The 27643-nt window shown below is 42.3% G+C and overlaps 1 protein-coding gene across 4 annotated transcripts; it reads left to right on the top strand.

Annotated features, from left to right (window-relative positions):
• Positions 1 to 311: 311 nt before the first annotated feature.
• Positions 312 to 26143, top strand: LOC144696623 (uncharacterized). Of its 4 annotated transcripts, XM_078568146.1 has the most exons (5): positions 313 to 599; positions 1196 to 1375; positions 6693 to 7045; positions 16306 to 16446; positions 22727 to 26143. In XM_078568146.1, the coding sequence occupies exons 3-5, from the start codon at positions 6823 to 6825 to the stop codon at positions 24322 to 24324; spliced, it is 1962 nt and encodes a 653-aa protein (XP_078424272.1). In that variant the 5' UTR covers positions 313 to 599; positions 1196 to 1375; positions 6693 to 6822; the 3' UTR covers positions 24325 to 26143. The 4 variants fall into 4 exon arrangements, with proteins under 4 accessions (XP_078424273.1, XP_078424272.1, XP_078424271.1 ...); XM_078568145.1 differs by lacking the exon at positions 1196 to 1375; XM_078568147.1 differs by lacking the exons at positions 1196 to 1375; positions 16306 to 16446 and having other exon boundaries at positions 312 to 599.
• The last annotated feature ends 1500 nt before the right edge of the window (positions 26144 to 27643 follow it).

Here is a 27643-nt window from a genome sequence, read left to right as displayed (position 1 = left end):
TCAATTTCTAGCGATCCTGCTTTTGTGAGCATGGAGTATTGGAAAGGATGTAAAGATATGTTAGTAACAATAACTTGACATAGAAATAGAAATGGAGCATTGGCGTTTGTGGCCTCCCAAGGCTTCATGACACAAAGCAAAAAAAAAAATCTTGACTGTGTTTGCAAATGCTTTCAGTCCATTGCAGTGATCTTAAATTGTTAGTTTGGGTTTGCGGAAATATATTTTTAAAAAATCACACACTAGTTTGCTCAGAATCAGGCTGAATGACAGGCATAAAGTTCAGTGCGACACACCCAAATCCTTCAGCCACAATGAAGTTCCACCCATATTTACAGACACTGGATTGTTAGGCAAGTCACTCAGCCTGTGCCTGTCCGCACTCTTTTGGGTTTGTGTGCTTTAGTGTTTGCTTTCTCTGTAAAGGGACTGCTTCACAAAATGGCATATCGTAACGCAAAACACGTTAACTGATAACCCTGGTATTTCATTTTAATGGCCTGAAACCCGTAGGTTTGCAGGGCGCCGACATCGGCTCGGTAACTTTGTTCCGAGTTGGATACTTTCGCCTATCGGCTCGGGGACTCCTGGATTGAAAGGTATGTTTTTTTGAAATGATTTTACCTTAGAACGTGCTACTGTAGAGTGAGTAGTTTTGTTTATATATATATATATAGAAAGGGTTTGAGTAGATTTTTGAGGTGATGCCCCCCCCCCCCCAGGCTGGGATTGAGAGGTTGAATACAGACTGGGGTTCAGTCTCGGGCAGTCTGTGTTATTTACTGCAGCCCACACTGCACCGAGCGGCACTGCCACTACACTCTGGTATTTTTTTTGTGAAAAGCCGTTGTATTTTTGTTCCTAACTTCTTGTGGTGATCTTCTGACCATATTTCTGATTCCGGCCCAGGCTGGCCGAGCAGGTTATGGGGATGTTCTTGTTCGAGCGAAGCTTCCCACCACAGTCTGAAATCTAATGTTGCTTTGGCCCAGATTCTGCAGTTCGCAGTTTTTTTGTTTCTTTGTAACCACAGAGATGTAAGAATTCCAAAGATGCCGTGTCCAGTGAAGCACTGAATGTGGGCTTTTTTTTTTGGCCATTTTTCTCGAGTGAAGTCACAATCACGTCCTTTTAGAATTGGCTACGTTTAGCGACCAGAGGAATTTTCATCCCAAACTTTCTTTGTATTGTGCAGGAGTTACAAAATAATTCCTCAGCCCGTTTTCCACTAGAGTGTCAAGTTGACTTTTCTGCAGCAGTTTGAGACAACTGAGTGGCTTGGCGACTATTTCATTGAATAACATTGCTATGGGCCTGGAGTCACATACAAGCCTGGAGCAAGTTATTGGCGGGATGGATTTCTTGTGACAATCTGGTAGTTTCTTGATCATCATTACTGAAAGAAACTTTTTATTCCAGATTTATTAATGAGTTGAATTTAAATTCCCCCAATTATTGGGATCTGAATTGATATCTCCAGACCATTAGCCCAGGTTCCAGATCACAGATGTCAGCGTGACATCAGTCGTCTCAATCTCTCTGCTCCTCTCATCCACTTTAACCTGTCTCTCTCTGAACTTGCCACACACCGTTCTCTCAGGTCCAACCCTGACTTTGTCATCAAACCCGCTGACAAGGGTGGTGCTGTTGTTGTCTGGCGCACTGACCTCTACCTCGCAGAGGCTGAGCGTCAACTCGCAGACACTTCCTCCTACCTCTCCCTGTACCATGACCCCACCACTGAACATTAAGCCATTGTTTCCAGGACTGTCACTGACCTCATCTCCTCTGGAGATCTTCCTTCCACAGCTTCCAACCTCAGTCTCCCAACCTCGGACAGCCCGTTTCTACCTCCTATCCAAAATCCACAAACAGGACTGTCCCGGCAGACCGATCGTGTCAGCCTGTTCCTGCCCCACGGAACTCATTTCTTGCTATCTTGACTCCATTCTCTCTCCCCTTGTCCAGTCTCTTTCCACCTACATCCGTGATTCCTCTCACACCCTACATCATATCAACAATTTCCAGTTCCCTGGCCCCAACCACCTCCTTTTCACCATGGACATCCAATCCCTCCACACCTCCATCCCCCACCGGGATGGTCTGAGGGCTCTCCACTTCTTCCTCGAACAGCGGTCCGAACAATCCCCATCCATTATTACTCTCCTCCGTCTGGCTGAACTTGTTCTCTCACTGAACAATTTCTCCTTAAACTCCTCTCACTTCCTCCAAATAAAAGGTGTGGCCATGGGTACCCACATGGGCCCCAGTTATGCCTGTCTCTTAATGGGGTATGTGGAACATTCCTTGTTCCAGTCCTACTCAGGCCCCCTCCCGCAACTCTTTCTCCAGTACATCAATGACTGCTTCGGTGCTGCTTCATGCTCTCGTCTGGACCTGGAAAAATTTATTAATTTTGCTTCCAATTTCCACCCCTCTATCATTTTCACATGGTCCATCTCTGACACTTCCCTTCCCTTCCTTGACCTCTCTGTCTCAATTTCTGGTGATAGACTGTCCACCAATATTCATTACAAGCCTACCGACTCCCACAGCTACCTCGACTACAGCTCCTCACACCCCGCTTCCTGTAAGGAGTCCATCCCATTCTCTCAGTTCCTTCGCCTCCGTCGCATCTGTTCTGACGATGCCACTTTCCAAAACAGTTCCTCTGACGTGTCTTCCTTCATCCTTAACCGAGGTTTTCCACCCACGGTGGTTGACAGGGCCCTCAACTGTGTCCGGCCCATCTCCCGAGCATCTGCCTTCACACCTTCCCCTCCCTCCCAGAACCATGATAGGGTCCCCCTTGTCCTCACTTATTATTCTACCAGCCTCCGCATTCAAAGGATCATCCTCCGCCATTTCTGCCAACTCCAGCATGATGCCACCACCAAACACATCTTCCCTTCGCCCCCCCCTGCGGCATTCCGCAGGGATCGTTCCCTCCGGGACACCCTGGTCCACTCCTCCATCACCCCCTACACCTCAACCCCCTCCCACGGCACCTTCCCATGCAACCGCAGAAGGTGCAAAACCTGCCCCTTTACTCCCCACCTCCTCACCGTTCAAGGTCCCAAACACTCCTTTCAAGTGAAGCAGCATTTCACTTGCACTTCGCTCAATTTAGTCTACTGCATTCGCTGCTCCCAATGCGGTCTCCTCTACATTGGAGAGACCAAACGCAGACTGGGTGACCGCTTTGTGGAATACCTTCGGTCTGTCCGCCAACATGACCCAGAACTCCCTGTCACTTGCCATTTCAACACACCGCCCTGCCCTCATGCCCACATGTCCGCCCTTGGTCTGTTACAATGTTCCAGTGAAGCTCAACGCAAACTGGAGGAACAGCACCTCATCTACCGACTAGGCACTTTACAGCCTTCCGGACTTAATATTGAGTTCAACAACTTCAGATCATGAAGTCTCTCCTCCATCCCCACCCCCTTTCCGATCCCCCTTTTTTCTAATTATTTATATTTTTAAAATATATTTTTCTTTTCCCACCTATTTCCATTATTTTTAAATGCATTCCCATCCATTGTTTCCTCTCCACCTTTTAGCCTATTTCGATCCCTTCCCTCCCACCCACCCCCGCTAGGGCTATCTGTCACTTGCTCGTCCTGCTTTCTATCCTTAATGTCGCCATTAGCACATTTCTTAGCTAATATCACCACCGTCAACACCCCTTTGTCCTTTCTTCTTTGCCTCCACCTATCACTGGCCCTCTATCCAGCTCTACCTGTCCCACCCTCCTCAACCAGTTTATATTTCACCACATTTCTAATTTTTCTCAGTTCTGATGAAGAGTCATACGGACTCGAATTCCTTTCTGTATTCCTTTCTGCAGATGCTGTCAGACCTGCTGAGTTTCATTCCAGCTATTTTTATTTTTGTTCCGGATTACTAGTCCAATGACATTATCACCAGGCTACCATCACCTAATAGGAACAGGAGTAGGCCATTCAGCCCCTCCAGTCTGTTGTGCTATCCTATTAGGTCATGGCTGATCAGTATCTCAGCCCCATTTGCCCGCTCTACTTCATATCCATTGATTTCCTTGCTTAACAAACATCTACTGCTCTTAGAATTGTCTCAGTGTCCACGGCATTTTGGGGAGATGGTTCCATATTTCTAGCAACCATTTTGTGAGGAAGTGTTTCTTGATTTCACTCTAATGCTTGGCTCCAGTTTACCCCTATTCTGAATTCCTCATCGGAGAAAATAGTTTATCTACCCTATCAAATCCTTTCATCTTTTTACATACCCTTCAATCTTTTATACTCAATGGGATAGAAGCCACTTTTATGCAATTTGACCTCATAATTAAACCCTTTATGCCACCCCACTCTATTATCATCCTGCTGCATTGCCTCCAAGCAACTGTATCATTCAAAGATGTAGGAACATAGGAGCAGGAGTAGGCCATTCAGCCCATCAAGCCTGCTCTGCCATTCAATATGATCATGGCTAATCATCCACTTCAATGTCTTTTTCCCACATTATTCCCATATCCTTTTATGTAATTGGCATTTTGAAATCTGTCAATCTCTGCTTTAAACATACTCAGGGACTGAGCGTCCACAGCCCTCTGGGGTAGAGAATTTCAAAGAATCACAACATTCTGAGCAAAAAAATAATTCTGCTCATCTTGGTCCTAAGTGGCTTCCCCCTTATTTTGAAATTATGTCCCCTGGTTTTCGACTCCCCAACCAGGGGAAACATCTTACCTGCAACTACCCTGTCTATTCCTTTAAGTATTTTGTAGGTTTCAATGAGATCACCTCTCATTCTTCGAAACTCTTAAGAATACAGGCCCACTTTCCCCAATCTCTCTTCACAGGAAAGTCCCGCCATCCCATGTGGTGCCCACTACTGAATGGAGTATGTATATTTGCTTTTGTAATGAATGGAATGGGGTCTGACCAAGGCTTTAAATAGCAGTATAACCTGTTTCCCCCCCACTTTTATGATAGCCGCCTATGAAAAATGGCAACATTCCATTAGCCTACTGCAACACAAAAGCAAAAATACTGCAAATTTTGCTTTTTAAAAATTTGTTCTGGGATTTGAGTGTTGCTGGCAAAGTCAACGTTTTAGGGAGGGAGTCCCAGGACCCAGTGACAATGAAGGAATGGCGTTATAGTTACAAGTCAGAAAAATATGGATGTGGAGGAGAACTTGCAGGTGGTCAGGTGGTGGTGTTCCCATGCATCTGCTTGCCTTGTTCATATAGCTGGCAAGGTTGTGGGTTTTGAAGGTGCTGCCAAGGAGCTTTGATGAGTTGCTATAGTGCATCATGTCGATGTTACACACTGCTGCCGTTGTGTGGTGCTCGTGGGAGGAGTGAATGTTTAAGGTGGTGGATGGGGTGTTGATCGAATGGCCTTGGATGGCTTTGTTTTGAATGGTGTCAAGCTTCTTGAATGTTGTTGGAGCTGCGCTCATCCAGGCAAGTGCAGAGTATTCCATCACACTCCTGACTGGTGCCTTGTAGATGGTGGACAGGCTTTGGGGAGTCAGGAGGTGAGTTACTCAGCACAGAATTCACAGCCTCTGATCTGCTCTTGTAGCCCCAGTATTTATATGGCTGGTCCAGTTCAGTTTCTGGTCAATGGTCACCCTTGTGACGTTAATAATGGATATTCAGTGATAGTAACGTCTTTGAAGGTCAAAGGGAGATGGTTGGTTTTTCTCTTGTTGGAACGGTCACTGCCTGGCACTGGTGTGGAATCAATGTATCTTGCCACTTATCAGCCCATGCCTGAATGTTGTTCAGGTTTAGCTGCATGCGGGCACTGACAGCTTCAGTACCTGAGAAATTGTGAATTATATCGAATGCTGTGCACTCATCGGTGAACATCCCCACTTTTGACCTTCTGTTGAAGGGAACGTCATTGATAAAGTAGCTGAAGATGGATGGGTATAACCTATCAACCAACATTCATTAAATGCTCACTGACTCCCACAACTACCTTGACTAAACTTCCTTCCACTCCACTTCTCCCAGATTTTCCATCTCCATCACCTCTGTTCTGGCAATGCCACCTTCCAAATGATTTACTAACATTAAGGACCATTAGATTCTTCCAAAAAATGCATGTGCTGAAGCTGTTCTCTTAATTCTGTTACTTTTTGTGTCTTGCTGTTTTATCATTGTTATGTCTGCAAGAAACATGTGATGGATAAAAAATACTGGGGCAGGAATGAATGTTATGACCTGCAGAAGCCTGATTAAGATGCACTTGTGTGTGGTCATTTTGCAGCCTTCATTTCAAATGCTGCTCAGTTATGTATTTAACCAACCCACTTTTCTCCTTGCTGCTACTTGGTCAATGCACCACAAGGCATTACCAAGGGAAGGTTACCCAGTTCCCACTTGGTGAGGGGCATCCCTCAATGCAAACATCAGTCAAGATTAAGATTTAATCATTATTTTGGGCTCTGCAGGGGGTGGCCCAATGAAGGGGGCTATGTGGTCGCTTCCTTATTTTTTTTTTAGGTGTCAGCTGTTTAGCTTTTGTTTAAAAATGTTTCAGTATTTCAGTCATCAAAGTGCATTGAAGAGTTTGATATAAAGTTTTCTAGATGATCTAGATTATGCTGCAGCTTTTAGGTTATTTGAAACATGTATGATTGAACGTGGATTAATTGATAGCACTTTTAAATATCTTTTATTTGCAAATTGACAGGACCTGGTTCCCACTGCTTGTATATTGAAGACACCACATTCTCAGAACTAACTTAAGACTTTTGTGTTACTCTGCTTCTAATGTGTGCACAGTCATTGTCAATTAAGTGCCTAAGAATTTGTAAGTCAAGATGGTTTGGCATCACAGTGAATCATTTCTGTTGCTGCTCTTGACAATACTTACAAACCACAAGAGTCTATTGCAAGAGTCCAAGTGCACTTTCTCAAGTACCATGGATACCACAATTGACGTAAAAGTTGCCCTAGCAAGAGGGCTGACGAGCTTGGCTCCTTTCCACACTGACAGTGTGGAGGAGTGCCAGAATAAGTGCTGTACTGACCCACCTTTAATAGGTAAGCAACCATTTGAAAAAGTAATTACTATCATTGTGTAATACATCAATTTCTACATGTGAAGCAAACTTTAAAAATTTACAACCTTTTTGTGTTTGAAGAGCAGTAAGGTGACAAATAGTTCATTGATCCAAACAACTTCTGGATTGGATAAAGGTATTGCTTAAAAAAAGTTGAAAACTATCATCAGCTGTACTTCGATTCAAGAATGACATCTATTCAGGGTTGGTCAGAGTGATAGGCTTTACAGAGGAAAGAGAGGGATGGAGAAGTTTAGGGAAGGAATTCCAGAGCTTAAGACTTGGATAGCTGAGGGCTATGACCACCAGTGGTGTGGTGAAGGAAATTAGAGATGGACAGGAGGTGAGTTTCATTGTACTGTTAGATAACTTTAAGTTGGTCATTTAACAATTTGTTTTTCCTCATTATTTTTGAGTTCCTAGCTTCATTTGGAAATCTCTCTAGAGACAATTTCACATTTGGATATTCCTTTAAAATGAAGTAAAAGCTGCACGTTTTTCTCCTTCACTGCAGGAGATCTTGATCTTTCTTGTTATGTGTCATACAAACATATGAATTAGGAGCAGGAGTAGGCCACTCGGCCCCTCGAGTTTGCTCCGCCATTCAATAAGGCCATGGCTGATCTGATTGTAATCTTTTGCCTACCCCCGATAACCTTTCACTCCCTTGTTTATCAAAAATCTATCTACCTCTACCTTAAAAATATTCAAAGACTCTGGGCAGAATCTTGCCCTTGGATGGCGGGCGGGCCCCACCGGCTTGGATGGCGGGCGGGCAGCCGACCCCCGCCACTGAAACGGGGCCTGCCGCCATTTTAAGTGGGCGGGCCAATTAAGGCCCACCCAGCGGCATCCCCTACGGGAAACGCTATGTGCATCCTGTGCGGGGGGGGGAGAGGGAATCCCCAGCTGTCAAAATGTGCACTATCGCGCATGTGCGTGAAAGAGCGCACTTCTCCCTGAGGCAAAGTCCTGTCTCAGGGAGTATACTGATAGTGTCAAAAACATTAAAAATAGAAACATTAAAAAATTATTAACATGTCCCCCTCATGTGACAATGTCACACAAGATGGGACATGTTAATAAAGAACACAAACTTTATTAATTTTTTACAAAACGGACATGAAACTTCATCCCGCCAGTGGATGAAGTTTCATGAATAATCAGAAGCCCGCTGGGGCTCCTGGCCTGCCCGCCAGCCTTAAGGTTGGACGGGCAGATCCTTAATTACTTTAAATAGCCTGTCAATGGCCTCAATTGGCCATTGACAGGTCGGCAGGCGGACAGCTGATTTTGCTGTCCGCCCGCCTTCCTAAAAATTTAAAGGGACCGGGATGACGTTGGGGATTCCTCCCGACGTCATCCCGCCTCATTTTCCCCTCGGTGACCGGGCCCCGTCCCCAAATCGCCGAGGGGAAAATCCTGGCCTCTGCTTCCACTGACTTTTGAGGAAGAGAGTTCCAAATACTCACTACCCTCTGAGAGAAAAAAAATCTCCTCATCTCTGTCTTAAATGGGTGACCCCTTATTTTTAAACAGTGATCCCCTAACTCTAGATTCTCCTGCAAGAGGAAACATCCTCTTCACTTCCACCTTGTCAAGACCCTCCTGTCTGAATAGCCTCAGCGGATCATTTCTCAAATTAGTTGAATTTATAAAGTGCCTTTCACAACCACCAGACATCCCAAAGCATTGTTTAGTCAATGAAGTATTTTTGAAGTGTAATCATTGTTGTAATGTAGGAAGTGCAGTAGCCAATTTGTGCACAACAAGCTCCCTCAAATAGAAATGATAATGGCTGAATAATCTGTTTTTGCGGTGTTGATTGAGGGATACATGTTGGCCAGAACACCAGGGATAACGCACCTGCTCTTCTTTGAAATAGCGACATAAGAGCTTTTACACCCACCTGAGAAGGTAGTCTCTTCCAAAGGCACATCCAGCAGTGCAGCGCCTCCCCAATACTGCACAGGAGTGTCAGCATTGTCCTGGGGGAATTTTGTTTTGTAGGACATCTACAGAATGCCCTGGAGCTTCCACTTATCGCAGGATGTTCAGAATTGTAGAGAAACCTTCTCTGATAGTGCTGCAAAAGTTAGCATTGGGCTCTGCTACCATCCTTGCTATTTGCTGCATAGCTCTGGAGAGTCTTTGCAGTGTCTACAGGTTATTCCTGTTGGAACACTTGGCTTTTCAGGCAGAACCTGAAATTGTTGTCTAAGTACTCAACAGTTAGTATCAACCATTTCCTAAGCTGCGGTTCAGGCACATGGTATAGGGGGTAACATATTAGCATGGATAAAGAATTGGTTTGCTAACAGGACATAGGGATAAATGGGCCCTTTTTGGATTGGCAAGCTGTGACTAGTGGAGTGCCACAGGAATCAGTGCCAGGGCCTCAACTATTTCCAATCTATATCAATGACTTGGATGTAGGGAATGAATATATGGTAGCTAAACTTATTGATGATGCCAAGATAGGTAGGAAAGTAAATTGTCAAGAGGAGGTAGAGAGCCTGGAAAGCATATAGACAGATTAAGTGAGTGGGCAAAAATTTGGCAGATGGAGTATAATGTCAAAAAATGTGAACTTTTTCACTTTGGCAGGAAGAATAGAAAACCAATATGTTATTTAAATGTAGAGAGATTGTAGAACTCTGGTACAGAGGGATCTGGGTGTCCTGTTATATGAATTACAAAAAGTTAGTATGCAAGTGATTAAGAAGACAAATGGAATGTTGGTGTTTATTGCAAGGTGAATGGAATATTAAAGTAGGGAAGTTTTATGACAGCTGTACAGGGCCTTGGAGAGATCACATCTCAAATACTGTGTACAGTTTTGGTTTCCTTATTTGAAAATGGATTTAATTGTTAGAAGCAGTTCAGGGAAGGTTCACTTGGCTCATTCCTGGGATGAAGGGCTTATTTTATGAAGAAAGGTTAAACAGGTTGGGCCCATAACCCAATGGAGTTAAGAATGAATGGTGATCTTATTGAAATATATAAGATCCCAAGGTCACTTGGTAGGGTGGATGCTGAGAGGATGTTTCCCCATGTGGGAGAGGCTAGAACTAGGGGGGACAGTTTCAGAATAAGAGGTCTCCCTTTTAAGATGGAGATGAGAAACTTTTTCTTCTGAGGGTCACTAGTCTGTGGAATTCTCTTCCCCAGAAAGCCGTGGAGGCTAGATAATTAAATTTATTCAAAGCAGAGTTAGATTTTTGATAGACAAGGGAGTCAAGGGTTATGGGGACAGTCAGGAAAGTAGAGTTGAGACCATAACCAGGTCAGCCATGATCTTATCAAATGGTGGAGCAGGCTTGAAGGGCCAAAAGTCCTACTCCTGTGCCTAGGTCGTATGTTTCTATGTAACAGCACTCGTCCACACCCTCCCTCCTCTCCATAAATATCGAAGCCAAACAGTATTCCATAGAAGGCTCAGGCGTTCCTGTAGGATGCTCTAATTTACAAAGACAAATTTAATCTATCAGTGGATTTGGACAGATTTAGTGAGTGGGCAAGAACATGGCAGATGGAATATAATGTGGAAAATGTGAGGTTATTCACATGGTAGACAGAATAGATGTGCAGATTATTTCCTAAATGGTAAGAGATTACAAAGTGTAGATGTACAAAGGGACCTGGGTGTCCTTGTCCATAAGTCACTGAAGGCTAAAATACAGATGCAGCAAGCTATTAGGTAGGCTAATGGAATGTTAGCCTTTATTGCAAGAGAATTTGAGTACAGGAGTAGTGAAGTCTTGCTTCAATTGTATAGAAGCTTGGTTAGACTGGACCTGGAGTATTGTGTGCAGTTTTGGTCCCCTTACCTCAGAAAGGATATTATTTCCATAGAGGGAGTGCAGTGTAGGCTCACTAGACTTGCTCCAGGGATGGCAGTACTGTCTGATGAAGAGAGGTTGGACAAACTGGGCCTGTATTCTCTAAAGTTTCAAAGAATAAGAGGTGATCTCATTAAAACTTACAAAATACTTAAAGGAATAGACAGGGTAGATGCAGGTAAGATGTTTCCCCTGGTTGGGGAGTCTAGAACCAGGGGACATAATTTCAAAATAAGAGGGAAGGCACGTAGGACCGAGATGAGGAGAAATGTCTTTACTCAGAGGGTTGTGAATCTTTGGAATTCCCTACTCCAGAGGGCCATGGAAGCTCAGCCATTGAGTATGTTTAAGGTAGAGGTTGATCGATTTCTGATTAATAATAACGTAAAGGGTTATGGGGATAGCGTGGGCAAAAGGAATTGAAGTGTTCAATGAGCCGTGATCATATTGAATGGCAGAGCAGTCTCGTTGGGCTGAAGGCCTCCTCCTGTTCCTGTGATTCAATTTGCACTGATGTTTACAGAGCACATTGGAGACCTAGAATGAGTCATTTCAGGTGATTGAGATTCATTAACCAGCTGCTGAAAATTTGCCCAACCTGTTGGCAGCCTTCTCTGGTTCCTTGTGGTCGCTATGTCTTTAATTTGAAATTGCTAGCAGGAGAGAAGAACAACATGGAGCTCCTTCAGTGGACAGAAAGGAATATAGGCTTGGCCAGGATGGGATAAAAGAGAGAAAGTCCAGTTATATTTCTTTCAGAGATTAAGTGGAGAAGGTGGAAATGTATTTATTTAGCAATAGGCACCAAGTGCCACTGAAGGTAGCTATGTTTATAAGTGATTTCTGCTGTAGTGTGACACGTGGGATTGTGCTTTATTATGCTTTTGAGTAGTTTTACTGAAATATCAGCTGAGGTTCTGGTCACTGATCCTGCTATCTAACTTCTCTTGGATTGTAAATATTTTCTGCTGGGAGATTTGGAGCATACGCAGGAGCAGTGAATTTTTGTCCAGGCTTCAGTTTCCATCCTGAGTTGTAGAGCTGATTTGGGGGAGGTGAATACCGCCTTCTGGGTCACAGTCTCCCTTCTGTAGGCAGCAGCATCTGCTTTTTGTGTGTGTTTTCTAGAGAGTGGGGTTTCTCAATCTTTTCTGCTACTGCCCCTCTCATGTTACAAAACTTCCACAGACCACCTGTAACACAATACAAGTATTTTTTCTGTAGAAAAATTAGTTACACAATTAAAAATACATTTTTTTAAATTTTACTTACAATTTGACTGCTGTCCTGCAATCTTTCTCTTCCTGGGCTCAGCTTCTCTCCTTTTTCCATACTCCCACTGACCAGACACATCTCAGGAAATTACCCTTCCAATGTGCAAGTTCTTTGTACTTTAAGCAAGCATTGTATTGGGAAAAAAAGCATATATTGTATAAATATGATATGGGGCACTTTTAAATCCCAATGGTACACTAGGCAGTAACTCAAATGCAGCTTTCCCACTTTTGTAAGTTAACTCATGGAATTACCTTGTTAAAATCTGCATTAATGATTTAATTTAATATTCAGCGGCACAGCAATTTTAACAAACCTTGTCTTGATGTATTTTTCCGTTCAAATTGCATATGCACTGACTCCAAAAGGCATATAAATACTTTTCCAAAGTTTGGGCTTTTGTGTAATGGCTGTAACCATCCACTAGCCCTTGCTAGCTTCTGCTTTACCAACAACAATTTAAAAAAAAAAACATTTTATAATCAAGGATAAGATTTGTTGAATGCCCTACTCCCCTCCATTGTGGGATCTTCCTTTCTGCGCTGCATCCATAAACCTGTTGCTACTGCTGCTTTGCACATGGACCTTGCTTTTAGTCTCTCTCTGCACACTTCAACCTAAAGTTGTGCAAACACAGAAAGACCCCAACCCTGACAAGACATCTTGGCTACTGCTTGTTCCAATTCCGATTCTGATTGGCCTGCTATCACATTTTGTTTAATTTTTGGTGGGCACCTTGAAAAGCTGCTTATGGACCCTCGTTGAGAACCCCTGCTTTAGAGCATTGTATCTGGTTAGTTTGGCATTGATGCTCTTTTTACAATCATATAGTCACCTTTTCTAAGTTAAAGGCACCGTATTGACAAGAGCTGTTGGTGGCAGGAACCATGGTTGAAAATTCAGTAGCTTTGCAGATTGCACTTCATGAATCACTGGAAGACAAAACTATACTGATGGATTCACAGATTTATCCACTATATAACCTCTAGATCTTTTTCCTGAGCAACACACTATACCGTTCTTCCATTTAATACATATTTCCTAGTTTGCTACTTTGATATTTGACTTTGAAGGTTTCCTTCATAAATACAGACATAGAAATAACCTCTTAATAAAATATTAATTAAATATCTATATCTTAATAATTCTGTTTTTACTTTTGTCCTTGGATTCTACCTTCCCACTATGACTTTAATCGGAATAACTCGCTGAGTCTTTGTTAATTGTAGATATACAGGGTATTTAATAAAAACTCAAAAATTATACATTTTGAATTATATCCAGCTTTGATATTTAATGTTCAATTGTGCTGATGTGATGAGATAGTCCAAAAAGGTCAGATATACATTAACTTAGCACAGACCAGGGATCGAAACTGGGTTATGACCTCCACCTATTTGGTTCAGTTTCAATGTATCTGCCATTTAACAGTACTGAGGGAGTACTGCATCATTTGATGGGGCATTAATCAGAGGCAGCCTCATGTGGAATACAGTTTGTTGGACAACATTACTCCCTGACCAAAAACCACAAAGAATAAATTGAGTGTTGTAATTTACTATTTGCATAACCTTGCTGGGTGCAAATTTGCCTACTTATTAATTACCTTTGAAGTGTATTGTTTAGCTGTGAAGGACTTTGGAATGTCCTAGAGGTGTGACAAGGCAAGTTTATTTCCTACATATTTACTTTTTGAGTTTGAAGGGATTTGATACTTGAATTATTAATCTTTGGCTGCATCATTATCATAATCAAGGTTTCAGGAACAAGAGGCCAGTGAGTTGGACAACTCAGCCAACGAGTCAAAAAATAAAAACATGTGACAATGTGCTTGAGGACCACATCATCGATTGCATCCCTTTGTGGACTATGAATAATCACCTACTTCTTGTACCTAGCAGTGTGGCCAGTGAAAATGTTCTGGATTGGCCTTGAATTTCCTTGATGGTTACAGTGTTGTATCACCTTTTAAAATGAATGTTTTATCCACTTGTGGCCTTTAGAGGGAGATGCATAAGAGTTTCCTGACTGATCATTTGCACATCAATTGGCAGAGGCACTGATATAAAACACCAAACTACCAAGTAGTTTTCATACAGACTACAAAGATAGAGCAGGAGAATGGAACTGACAGAATTGCTCTGTAAAGAGCCAGCATGGACTTGATGGGTCAAATGGCCTCCTTATGTGCCGTAATGATTCTATTGATAGCTCTTAAAAAGATAGATCAGGCTGGAGGACAAGCAGGATGAAAAAGAACAGTGTTTGGCTCTTTCACTTCACTCTCAAGTAGCTGCTTAGCTAAACAATATTTCTATTATACCAGTACAAAAATCAAAAACACTCAAACACCATCTGGATCCAGAGGGCACCAGGCCAGAGGGGAAGAACACACAATTTCACTCATTCAAACATTCCTGAGGGACATGGAAGGCAGGACAACCAGATTCATGGGTGTGGCTGCCACCAAGTTACTCAGAATTATCCCTTTTTGTAAGCTGACACATTTATCTGTCTGTCCTGTGAAAAGTAGTGCAGTTCTAAAAATGTAAACATACTGTCCTGGAATTTTTGCTTGGTTGCACTTTTTTGGTGTAATTGGGTCGAAACTGGTGTAATTGCTGCAAAGGCTTGTGGAATTTTAAGCACAAATTACATTCAGTGCAACTAGAGTCTGCATAATTTTTTGCTTTATTTTTTTAAAAAACCAGTGTGTTGGAAGGCAGGTTACAGCACCAGAATGAATTAATCACCATTGGGAGTTTCTGCTAATTGTGCTGATTTGTGGGCCTTTGAGAAGGCCCTAAAAATTAAATTAATGTGCTAAGAAACTGACTACTGTACTCCAATGATTCTGTATATTTTTTTTAAGTGATTTTCAGTCATTTGAAATCAGATTACGCAGATGGTGGATTGACTTTGATTAAAAATGCTTATTTTTTTATGATTAAACCCATTTTCAGCTGTATTCATTAAACAACAGCTGGTTACCACCGTTAAATATATCAAGGAATATTCTCAAAGTATTTTTTTAAAACAAAAGTTTCAAAATGCTGCCTGATCAAGCTGGTGATATGCAAATGAGTTCCTCAAAAACATTGGGGAAAAGACTTTTCAAAGCAGACGCAGTTTGCACACAAAGTGGAAACTCCACCCCACTGTACATATTCTCTAAATATATCTCCAAATAAACCACTGTCTGGTGTAACTCATTGATACAGTAAGTTGCTTTTAAGTTTCTTAAATTCATATATAAAATAAATTTCTATCACTAAATTCATGAAAATATGTAAATAAGAAGGAAAGATTTTCACTAATTACATCCACACCGATCTGTTAGTGGAGTTACCTTATGCAGTAAGTTAAACAGCAAATGCAGCAATAATTTCCAATTAACATGTACCCTAGGCATAACCTTGTGTGCCATTCTAATGAAGGAGGAGCAGCACCACAGAATGGAGCAAAGGATGCACTCATTGAACTCCAACTGAGATCTTGGAAGAGTACTGGCTGGAATGTGTGTCCTGCCTGTTCTGCTCAGGATCAGCTGGCATCCAACCAAAGAAGATCCCACAAATAAACCAATGTTTCTTTTTGGAGGACTGGGAGTGGCAGTAGTGCTCCTACAAATGACCCCATAAATGATGGGTTGCTGCCAGCTCAGACATGCCATCCCCTGCCCCACCATAGGACCTACCTGAAGCTAATGCCAGTGTTCCAGCTGGTCACCATTCCATGCCCAACAGTGGCAAACTACACTGGGATTCACCTAGTTCGATGGTCAGGTTCAGATGATACCTAGGACTCAAAAGCTACCCAGACTCTTCGCTGATGCCCTCTGCTGGTTGCTTGCCCAACAGTCAAAATCTGTCCTTATAATTCCAATGCCTCCTGCCTAATTTTCATATCTGCTGCTTAGAATGACAGATAATGCTTTGATATAATCTCTGTTAGAAAATTTAACCTCAGAAAATATAAGTTCTTTACAACCTCAGTTGGTTTGATATTCTACCATAGGTCTTATTTGTTCTGCTTGCCTTAATAAAACAGAGTACCGTAGATCTGCTTGATAATGTGGATGTCTGGTGAACTAAATATTGCTCTTTCTGTTTTTGTTTGGAAGGAGAAAACCTGTGCAACTTTATGACATTTAATCCTAGAAAGAAGCCTTCATTTCTGAATTGCTACCTTTTCTACTGTCCAAACAAAGATGCTTGTCCATTGATGCCTTCAAAAGGTTATATAAGCCACTTTATACAAAGAGGTAATGTTGACATTTATTTTTATAGGCTACAATTTGATTTTAAGTTTTAAACTAAATTTGAAGATAAATTTGTTTATTGTATCTGAATGTTATATGTCTGAATGCAAGCCAGAATAAAATAATTAATTGGGGAAGGGCCAACTACAATGGAGTGAGAGCAGATCTTGTTCAGATAAGGCAACAAATCCAGAGCTCCCTGAATAATGAAAGTGATAGTACAATGAAGTAGAAGAAGGGTGCATATGGACTAGGCTTAATATGAAAGGTTCAGAGGGGAAGTTTAAAAAAAGAGTATGAGAAGACACTGGCAGCTAACATAAAAGGGCATCCAAAATTCTTCTTTGCTAATATCTATAGTAAAAAGGTAATAAAAGGAGGAGTCAGGCTGATTAGGGACCGAAAAGTTGATTTACACATGGAAGCAGGTGGCATGGCTGAGGTTCCGAATGTGTACTTTGCATCTGTCTTTACCTAGGAAGAGGAAGCTGTCCAAGTTATTGTGAAAGAGGAGGTAGTTGAGAAACTGGACGGGCTAAAAATTGATAAAGTGGAGTTATTTGGATAGCCTGGTTGTACTTAAAAGTTGATAAGTCACCAGGACCGGATGAGATGCATCCAAGATTACAGAGGGAAATAAGGGTGCGGACGCTAGCCATAATTTTTCAATCCTCTTTAGATACAGGGGTGGTGCCAGAGGACTGGAGAATTCCAAATGTTACACTGTTGTTCAAAAAAGGGTCTAAAAAGCCTAGCAACAACAAGCCTGTCAGTTTAACTTCAGTGGTAGGGAAGCTTTAAATGATAACTCTGGACAAAATTAACACTCACTTGGGCAAATGTGGATTAATTAAGGAGAGCCAGCACTGATTTTTTTTTTTTTTACAGAGCAAATTGTGTTTAACAAACTTGCTTGAGTTTTTTGTTGAAGTAGCAGAGTGTTAATGTGGATGTTGTGTGTATGGACTTCCAAAGGGCATTTGATAAAGTGCCACATAGCATGCTTGCCAACACAGTTAGAGCTCATGGGATAAAAGGAACAGTGGCAGCATGGATATGAAATTGGCTGAGTGATAGGACACAGAGTAGTGGTGAACAGTTGTTTTTCAGACTAGAGAAAGCCAAATAGTAAAGTTCCCCAGGGGTTGGTGTTAGGGCCCCTGCGTTTCTTGATATGTATTAATGACCTAGACTTGGGTGTGCCAGGCACGATTTCAAAATGTGTAGACAACACACAACCTGGAAGTATTTTGAACTGAGGCGGATAATGTTGAACTTCAAAAGGACATAGAAAGCTGGTGGAATAGGCGGACAAGTGGCAGAATTTATTGCAGAGAAGTGTGATGTGATTCATTTTGAAAAACAAGGAGAGGCAATATAAAAAGAGTACAATTCTAAAGGGGTGTGCAAGAGCTGAGGGACCAAATCATTGATTGGAGTTGGTAAGACAGGTTGAGAAAGCAGTTAATAAAGCATGCGGGAACCTGGGTTTTATAAATTGGGACATAAAGTACAAAAGCAAGGAAGTTATGATAAACCTGTGCAAAACACTGGTTTGACCTCAACTGGAGTATTATGTCCACTTCTAGGCACCACACTTTAGGAAGGATGTCAAGGCATTAGAGGGGGTCCAGATTCACGAGAATGGTTTCAGGGATGAGGAACTTCTGTTATGTGGATAGATTGGAGAAGTTGGGGCTGTTGTCCTTGGAGAAGAGAAGATTAAAAGGAGATTTGATAGAGATGCTCAAAATTATGAGGGGTCTGGACAAAGTAAATAGGGAGAAAATGTTCTTGTTGGCTGAAGTAAAGGACACCAATTTAAGGTGATTGGCAAATGAAGCAATAGCGATATGAGAAAAGACTTTTTAGACACCTAGTGGTTAGCATCTGGAAAGCACCGCTTGAGAGCGTGGTGAAGGCAAATTCAATTGAGGCCTTCAAAAGAGAATTAAATAAGCGTGCAGAGGGACAGGGAAAAGGAAAAGGAATGGGACTAGGTGAGTTGCTCTTGCTGAGAACCTGCACAGACATGATGATTCTATGATATCTGCAGCATAAAATATTAAGTGGTGCAAATATGCTTTCCCCTATAATACTAAATTTGATACTAATTTACGGGAACTCAAATGTCATCACAATGAACATGAAAGTTTGTTATGCGTGTTCCCTCACATCTTTTAATTAGTTCTCGCACTCATGACTTTAATTAGATTTTTCAAATAATAATAAGGAATGTCTTTGGTTTTCTGTTTAGCAACATTGTAAAGTTATTTGTGCATCTTTTGCTTACATTTAGCAAAATAATAAGGTTGTTCTTTCTCCCAGTAATCTTTACTCCTGCAATAGACAGCTTCCACCTGTAGGTCCACGACCATTATGAACTGAAATGTAACCTTTTTATAGGTAGTGAATGGGATGTGTGTTTCAACAGCAACAACAATGACTTGTATTTATATAAAACCTTTAACATAGCAAAATGTCCCAAGGTACTTACCAAGAGTGTTATTAATTTTTAAAAAAGGACTATTGAATTAACCTTTTGGGCAAAGAAGTGGCAGATGGAATACAACGTGGGGAAGTGTGAGGTCATGCACTTTGGTAGGAAGAATAGAGGCATAGACCATTTTCTAAATGGGGAGCGAATTCAGAAATCTGGAGTGCAAAGGGACTTGGGAGTCCTAGTCGAGGATTCTCTTAAGGTTAACTTGCATGTTGGGTCGGTAGTTAGGATGGCAAATGCAATGTTGGCATTTATTTCGAGAGGACTAGAATATAAAAGCAGGGATGTGCTGCTGAGGCTTTATAAGGCTCAGGTCAGACCACATTTAGAATATTGTGAGCAATTTTGGGCCCCGTATCTCAGGAAGGATGTGCTGGCCCTGGAGAGGATCCAGAGGAGGTTCACGAGAATGATCCCAGGAATGAAAGGCTAAACATATGAGGAACGTTTGAGGACTCTGGGTCTATACTCGATGGAGTTTAGAAGGATGAGAGGGGATCTGATTGAAACTTACAGAATACTGAAAGGCCTGGATAGAGTGGACGTGGGGAAGATGTTTCCATTAGTAGGAGAGACTAGGACTCGAGGGCACAGCCTCAGAGTAAAGGGAAGACCTTTTAAAACAGAGATAAGGAGAAACTTCTTTAGCCAGAGAGTGGTGAATCTATGGAATTCATTGCCACAGAAGGCTGTGGAGGCCAGGTCATTGAGTGTATTTAAGACCGAGATAGATAGGTTCTTAATTGGTAAGGGGATCAAAGGTTATGGGGAGAAGGCGGGAGAATGGGGTTGAGAAACTTACAGCCATGATTGAATGGCGGAGCAGACTCGATGGGCCGAATGGCCTAATTTCTGCTCCTATGTCTTATGGTCTTTTATCGCTGGGATTTCCATGAACAACATTGATGCCCACCATATGCTCCTGAGAATAAATTTTGTGCTTGGCTCTGCAGATGTAGTGCATGTGCAGGGAATCCGAAGATTGAGTGAACAGGCCCTGCACATGTTTTGGATCAAGTTTCTTCTGCCCAAAGTTTTGTGGCTGGCTACATTTCGTGTACTAGAGTGCTTGCAAACATTTTGTGCTGTGGCCTCATTAAGATCTGGTATTTAAACTAAAATCTGAACACAATTTCCTAGGATTTGCGCCAGGCTTGTGTTCCTTGGCCTTCAAAACCCATTTTGAATGGCTGTAAAAGATAATTTAAGGGCAATGAAGTCCTTAAAATGAGAAGAGTTTTGGCTGTTTCAATGTTTACAATACCCTTTTAGTACTTTTTTTCAATATTTATGAAATTTTTATTGCAGAGGTACTGTCCATAATCTTCCTTAGATACATGGGTGGCGCCAGAGGACTAGATAAACCCAGCAATAACACGCCAATCCATTTAACCTTAGTGGTGGGAAAGCTTTCATAAATGATAATCAGAGGCAAAATTAACAATTTTTTGGACTAGTGGGGAAATCCAGCATGGATTTGTTAAGCGGAAATCGTGTCTAACTAATTAGATTGAGTTTCTTGATACGGTAACAGTGTGCGCTAATGGCATTAATATGGTTGATATGGTGTCATGGATTTCCAAAAGGCATTTGATTTAGGACCATTGCTTTTTTTGATCCATATTAATGACCTAGACTTGGGTGTTCAAGGTACAGTTTCAAAATTTGCAGATGACAGTGATGGTCTTTTAGAGGATTTGGATAGCTTGGTGGAATGGGAGGACAGGAGGCAAATGGAATTTAATACAGAGAAGTGTGAAGTGATTCATTTTTGGTAGGAAGAACAAGGAGAGACAATATAGAATAAAGGATACAATTCTAAAGAGGGTGGAGGAGCAAAGGGACCTAGGAGTATATGTGTGCAAATTGTTGAAGGTGGCAGGGCAGGTTGAAAAAGTGGTTAAGAAAGCATATGGGATCCTGGGTTTCATAAACAGTAGCATTGAGTACAAAAGCAAGGAAGTTATAGTGAACTTTTATAAAACACTGGTTCAGCCTAAACTGGAGTTTTGTGTCCAATTCTAAGCACCGCACTTCAGGAAGAATGTGAAGGCATTAAAAGGATGCAGGAAAGATTCAAGAGAATGGTTCCAGGGATGAGGAACTGGGGCTGTTCTCCTTGGAGAAAGTTCAGAGGAGATTTGATAGAGGTGTTCAATATCATGAGGGTTCTGGATTGTGTAGATCAGGATAAATTGTTCCCCTTGGCAGAAGGGTCAAGAACCAGAGGACACAGATTTAAGGTGATTGGCAAAAAAAGCCAAAGGTGGCATGATTAAAAACTTTTTTATGCAGCACGTGGTTAGAATCTGGAATGCACTGCCTGAGAGTGTGGTGGAGGCAGATTCAAGTAAGGCTTTCTAAAGAGAATTGAATAATTATCTGAAGGAAAAAAAAAAGTTTGCTGGGCTGCAGGGGAATGGGTAGGGGAGTGAGACTAACTGAGTTGCACCTGCAGAGAACCAGCATGGACTTGACGGGCTGAGTGACACCCTTTTTTATGCTGTAACCATTTTCTGAATCTGGACCTGTTTGTATCCTTTGAAATTGTTGACTTTGCAAGCCTCCTCTCGTCCTCTGTACAACTAACTCAAACTGCCCTCACTTTGTTCTACTTTTACCTATCCAATCATAGTCAGAGAATCTCCTTTAATGCCTTCTTTTCCTTCCTGGTCCTTATCCATTTGTTCTTTTCCCTTTCCTGTTTCTCATCTACATACTTCGCTTGGCAAAATCATCCAAGGCCATGATGCCAGATTCCATAGGTAAACTGATGGCACCTACCCAGCTCTACCTCGTCTCTTGGACCCTGCATTTCCTCAATGTTGTCAACCTGTTTAAGCTGCAATTTCCTCCCAGTAATCTTTGGGGAGCTATTGTCTTCATTCCCCACTACAAACTCTATGCCATTATCACTGATTGCACACCCTCTCCATAGCCACTGTCTCAGGCTCCCCTCCTCTCCTGCAGACGCTGACTCTGGCCGAGGCAGTTCTGTGTGCACTGCCCAGCCTCTGATTCTTTGTAAAGATAAGTCTAATCTATGAGTGTTGTTAGGTTATACAAACCAAATCTACATTGTGTTCAAGAGCAGGAACCTTAGTTGACTGCATTGCTGCCCAAAGTCCTAGACTATGAATTAAACTCTGCACCTTTTGATGGCATAAATCAATACTGTGTTGGGCAGTGTCCTTCTGACTTTGGATCAGATATTATTCTTGGATTAGGCACATTGTCTGAGCCCTTGCAATGTGTAGTGTGAAAAGCTGGGCACAGAGTGGGAACTTCTATTCCTGAGGGAGAAGTAATCAGGTCTTAGATCTACACCACAGCTCCTTACCAAATCTGTAGTAACCAATCTCTCAGGTATTTCTGAGATTAAATAACTAGGCCATCTCGGCCAATATCAGGCTTCCCACATGGTGCTCACCAAAGATGGGGGATTGGAAATTGCACAGTTCAGTAGTTGAGTGGCTAAACAATGGGGCAAAATATTGTGTCAGTCTTTCTTAATGATTACAGAGAAGCCTTGAAGCTTTATTGCACATGGCACTCTTAAACACGTCAGAAAAAATACTTTATATCCCCTCAGTCTTGCATGGATTTGAACCCAGACCCCAGAGCAACATGTGAACCTATTGCATCAGACCCTCAAACCCGTCTCAGCAAAATGCAATGTGGGGGTATTTCTATCTGAAAATCTCCAATTCGCAGAGTTACCATATTTCAATATCTTGTATTTCAGAAACACACAGACATTTTATTCTTTTTTGCACACAGATCCAACAAGTATGAAGGAGTTGGATGAGCCCATGAAAGAAACACGTTCTCACAGAGGGGAAGAATCATCAGATAATGGAATTTCTCCAGAGCTGCTCAAAAATCTTACATCTAATCTTGTTCCTACCCAAATAACCACCCGTCAGTCAACAGCAGTCATCACTCTTCAAACAACCACAGTTCAGCCAACAACTTCTTTCACCCTTACAAAATTTTCCACTTTCCCAGTGACCACCAAACAGTTAAAGATGACTGGGACACTCCCAATATCAATGACAGCCACTCCACTCCTAACCACTCTTTCATTGACTACTGACAAGTCAAAGACAACTACCATTCTCCCAACTACCCAGTCAACAACAACTTCTGGCTTCCTAACCAATCTGCCATTGACTGCTACCCAGCTAACAAGAACCAATCGCCAGACTATTCTTTCAATGATCACTATGCAGCCAACGACAAACACCAACTTCCCAACCGCTCTCCCAGTGACCACCACTCCGACAACAACCACTGCTCTCCCAGTGACCACCAGTCAGACGACAACAACCACCGCTTTCCCAGTGACCACCACTCCAACAACAACCACCGCTCTCCCAGTGACCACCACTCCGACAACAACCACCGCTCTCCCAGTGACCACCACTCCGACAACAACCACCGCTCTCCCATTGACCACCACTCCGACAACAACCACCGCTCTCCCAGTGACCACCAGTCAGACGACAACAACCACCGCTCTCCCAGTAACCACCACTCCGACAACAACCACCGCTCTCCCAGTGACCACCACTCAGATGACAACAACCACCGCTCTCCCATTGACCACCACTCGGATGACTACAACCACCGCTCTCCCAGTGACCACCACTCCGACAACAACCACAACTCTCCCAGTGACCACCACTCCGACAACAACCACCGCTCTCCCAGTGACCACCACTCCGACAACAACCACCGCTCTCCCATTGACCGCCACTCCGACAACAACCACCGCTCTCCCAGTGACCACCACTCCGACAACAACCACCGCTCTCCCAGTGACCACCACTCCGACAACAACCACTGCTCTCCCAGTGACCACCACTCCGACAACAACCACTGCTCTCCCAGTGACCACCACTTCGACAACAGCCAACGCTCTTCCAGTGACCACCACTCAGATGACAACAACCACCGCTCTCCCAGTGACCACCACTCTCCCAGTCAAAAACATTCAGACAACGACAGCCACCCTCCCGACTAGCACTAATGTCTCATCAACAAAGTTGATACCAAAGATGATTCAACAATCCGTTGTATCAAGGATTCCAGTTTCTAAAACACCATTCATTGGGATTATAACTGTAATATCAAGTAATGGAAGAAACAAAGCACTGGACCAAAAACAAAATTTGGGAGGTCAGGTAAAATCTGCAGAGAAAATGGAAGATTCAGAAGTGGAAGTTCAGAGTGGACTAATTGCTGCTTTATTATTTGGGTTATTATTTCTAATAATAGTTATGATTGTGATAAGTAAACGAATATCAGAGTCATATAATAGAAGGCACTATACCAGAATTGATTACCTAATAAATGGAATGTATATAGATGCATGAAGTAAAGTTTTCCAGAAGAATCGATTTTGTTCCGTTTTGAACAAACTTGGACTTTAAGGAAAAGCCCAGTATAACAAAAGCATTTATTACATTTTTTTTAGAAGTGATATGTACATATGGTTTATTTTCTTTTCTAGCTCTGCTCATTGGATGTAGGGAATAAAGCAGAAGCTACATATACAAATCATTTAAGACTTAAATTAAATAGTTCATGAACTGGATTTAATGCTCCACAGCCAGCGGGGTTTGGGGGGCAAGTTAAACCCAGCAGGCGGCCAGCTCACATTCTGCACGCCCTCCCTGACCCCCAGTGCAGTTATACCAGTGGCGGAGATGGGTGTTGGGCAGCCCATCCACCAATGGGCCAGTTGAGGCCCTTAAGTGGTATTAATTCCCACTCACTTTAACCGATGCAGGAGAGGCCTGCACCAAATGGCCAGCCTGGCAGTTTTCTCTGTGTAGGCTGGTGGCGGGCAAGGGGTCTCCTCCTCAATGAGCCCCTTGTGCACATTGGAGGCCCCCTCCAATGTTTAAACCCTCTCCAACAATCTTTCAGCTCCTTGCCCCCCACTTGACCTGCTTCTGGCACACCCTCCCTGCTACCCCATCACACTTGCTTCTCTCCAGGGATCCAGCAATGGTCCCTGGTGAAGGCCCCAGCGTAATATCGGCAGTGGCTACCACTCTCTGTGCTGCCGCCTGTACTGTACAGTTGCCAGCCTCTGGTTCATCGGTACTGGAGAGATGACAGCCTCTGGTTGGCCAGCAGCACTCTAGGCGGGACTTCCTGCCTCCACTCTATTAAAGGCCAATCGTCAAATGGCTGCGGTTTAGCCATTCTTCCCCTGGGTGGATTCTCCCTCAATGACTTCTTAAACCGGTGTTGGGGGAAGGGGGGGTGGATTGGTGGGGGAGAACTATGGTCCCATATTTTTGTTTTGTTGCTTCCAACCAGAAGTTCAACTATTTTTGTTGACTTGTGTCTGTGATATAAAACAATGATCTTTATTAGGAATTTGGTGAAGTCTGGATAAATTTAAAACCCTATAAATTATAAAATATTGATGCATCATTTATTGAAAAATCCAAGAACTTTTGATTTAAAAAAAATGATACTGAGCAAGTAGGTGTAGCGCCAATCTTTTCATTGACAAGTCATGTGGTATTTGCTTCTGTCCCAGAGCACGGAGCATGAACTTGAAAGGAGTGAATACCTATGCATCCTACTGAAAGATTCATGAAGCTCAATACTAATAATTAGTCAAGGGGGAAATTAGGTTATAACCCGTCTCACACCCTTCTTTCACCTCTCAACCACCCTCTCACTTTTATTGCAGTAGAAGTGGGGGGTGAGGGAGAGGGAAAGGGTCAATGGATAGTGATCAGGAGTGAGAAACAGCATATTTTTCTTCAGGAACACAAGGGCATTGAGGCTAACTATATTAACCTACTAACATTCACACTGCAATTCAATTACTTTTCTAATGTAAAAACAATAGTTCTTGGACACCGCCAAGGCTGTGGAGTAACAGGAAAGAATTGAATATGAAGTAGTGACTGATGCCAAGCTTGAGTTTTAATATTTTAAAGACTGCAAGAGGAAGGAAAGACTAAAGTGCAGAGGAAGTTCCATGGCATATGAGACTGTAGAAGGGAATGAGTCAAAGGAAGGAAGATTAGTTTTGACTCCAACACATTAAAGATGTATTACAGTTGAATCAGGCGAGGTATGTAACGGGTGCCTGATCTGTTTCCATCCATTTAAATTCACTCTCTTGGTATTCTGCAGCATAAAATAAAGATTTGTAAATATGAAAAATATTTCAGATCCTATTCTTTAAATTCTTAATTCATAATAAGTGTGCCATGGAACAGTGGACGTATATTCTTTCCTACCACTGCATTTGAGATAACAATCTAAGTTATTTACTTGTGGGTGGGGAGGCACTGAGTGTTCACTGGACATCTCCCCACTGTAATGGTAGAAAGGAGATTTCTGCCTCAGCTCCTTTACCAAGAGAGGTTATTTTTTGTTTCAAATATTAAGAGCTTAGTTAATGCACACGGGAAAATTAATGGCATGGTATATTACACCTTTTTGAGAATATTTTGCTGCTGCCTGTAATCAATGATCAAACTAAATATTCAGTACTTACTGTAGAAATAGAGGACCAGCTAGCTCAGTTGGCTAGATGACTAGCTTCTGATTCAGAATAATGCTAACAGCACGGGTTTGATTCCTGCTCTGGCTGAGGCACATTTGGAACTTGCCTCCGCGCCCTGTCTCTGACAGTGGAAGGCAATAGCAAACCACACTGAAGAAAACAGTTCAGGATGAAGCATCAGCAAACAATGAGCCAAGTACCTACTCTGGATGAAGCACACGTGAATGAATGAATGTAATGAAATGTAGAAATGCGAGTGAATGTATAAACTGATCACAGGAAAAAAGTTGTACAAGTTCTTAAAGTTTAAGAATGTTTGTGTCCTTATGCTTTAATCTTGTCATAATTCAAAAGTTATGTTTTATTACTGAAGCAAATATTAAAATAAAAATCATAGATAAGGTAACTTAGAAGATGTAATTATTGTTAAGGCCTAAAGTACAGCATTATGGAATGACAATTGGCCATTTGGTCCATCAACTTATCATTCCAACACACCATGTGCATCTGTGTCTGTTGAACTTGCCCTAGCTTATTTCTCTTCTGATAGCAATGTCTATATGACCAAAAAAGAGAAAATCTTGGGGTATGCATTTACTATGCAATTGGCTATGAACCAGGGGTCACAGTCTGAGGATATTGGGTAGACCATTTAGGACTAAGATGAGGAGAAATTTCTTCACCCAGAGAGTGGTGAGCCTGTGGAATTCATTACCACAGAAAGTAGTTGAGACCAAAACATTGTATGTTTTCAAGAAGGAGTTAGATATAGCTCTTGGGGCGAAAGGGATCAAAGGGAGAAAGTGGGAGCAGGCTATTGAGTTGGATGATCAGCCATGATCATAATGAATGGCGGAGCAGGCTCGAAGGGCTGAATGGCCTACTCCTGCTCCTAGTTTCTATGTTTCTAATTACATTCCACAAATGACATTTCTGTGGTGCCAGGAGGATCACAAATACTTTTGTGAAGTAATCCCTTTTATCCTTCAAACTATCTTCCTGTTGCCCTTGCTTTTCTAAAGTTTTGGATGTTGCTTTTAACTCTTACATTATTCATTACCTTGCAAGTTCTGGTCTAATCTCTGGTCACCAGAATGCAATTTGCTTTACTATTTCATGCTAATGGTGGTGGTGTCCACGCTACTTGATCTGAC

Source organism: Cetorhinus maximus, chromosome 22 (assembly GCF_964194155.1).
Source record: "Cetorhinus maximus chromosome 22, sCetMax3.hap1.1, whole genome shotgun sequence".
Classification (NCBI taxonomy): domain Eukaryota; kingdom Metazoa; phylum Chordata; class Chondrichthyes; order Lamniformes; family Cetorhinidae; genus Cetorhinus; species Cetorhinus maximus.
This window is presented reverse-complemented; position numbering and strand designations above follow the sequence as displayed.

Excerpts from the sequence above, each read along its gene's own strand:
- LOC144696623 (XM_078568145.1), top strand. The coding sequence starts at position 6,823 with ATGGTTTGGCATCACAGTGAATCATTTCTGTTGCTGCTCTTGACAATA. Across the intron at positions 7,046-16,305 it reads TACTGACCCACCTTTAATAG|GAGAAAACCTGTGCAACTTT; the intron begins GTAAGCAACCAT and ends TTTGTTTGGAAG. Across the intron at positions 16,447-22,726 it reads AAGCCACTTTATACAAAGAG|ATCCAACAAGTATGAAGGAG; the intron begins GTAATGTTGACA and ends TTTTGCACACAG.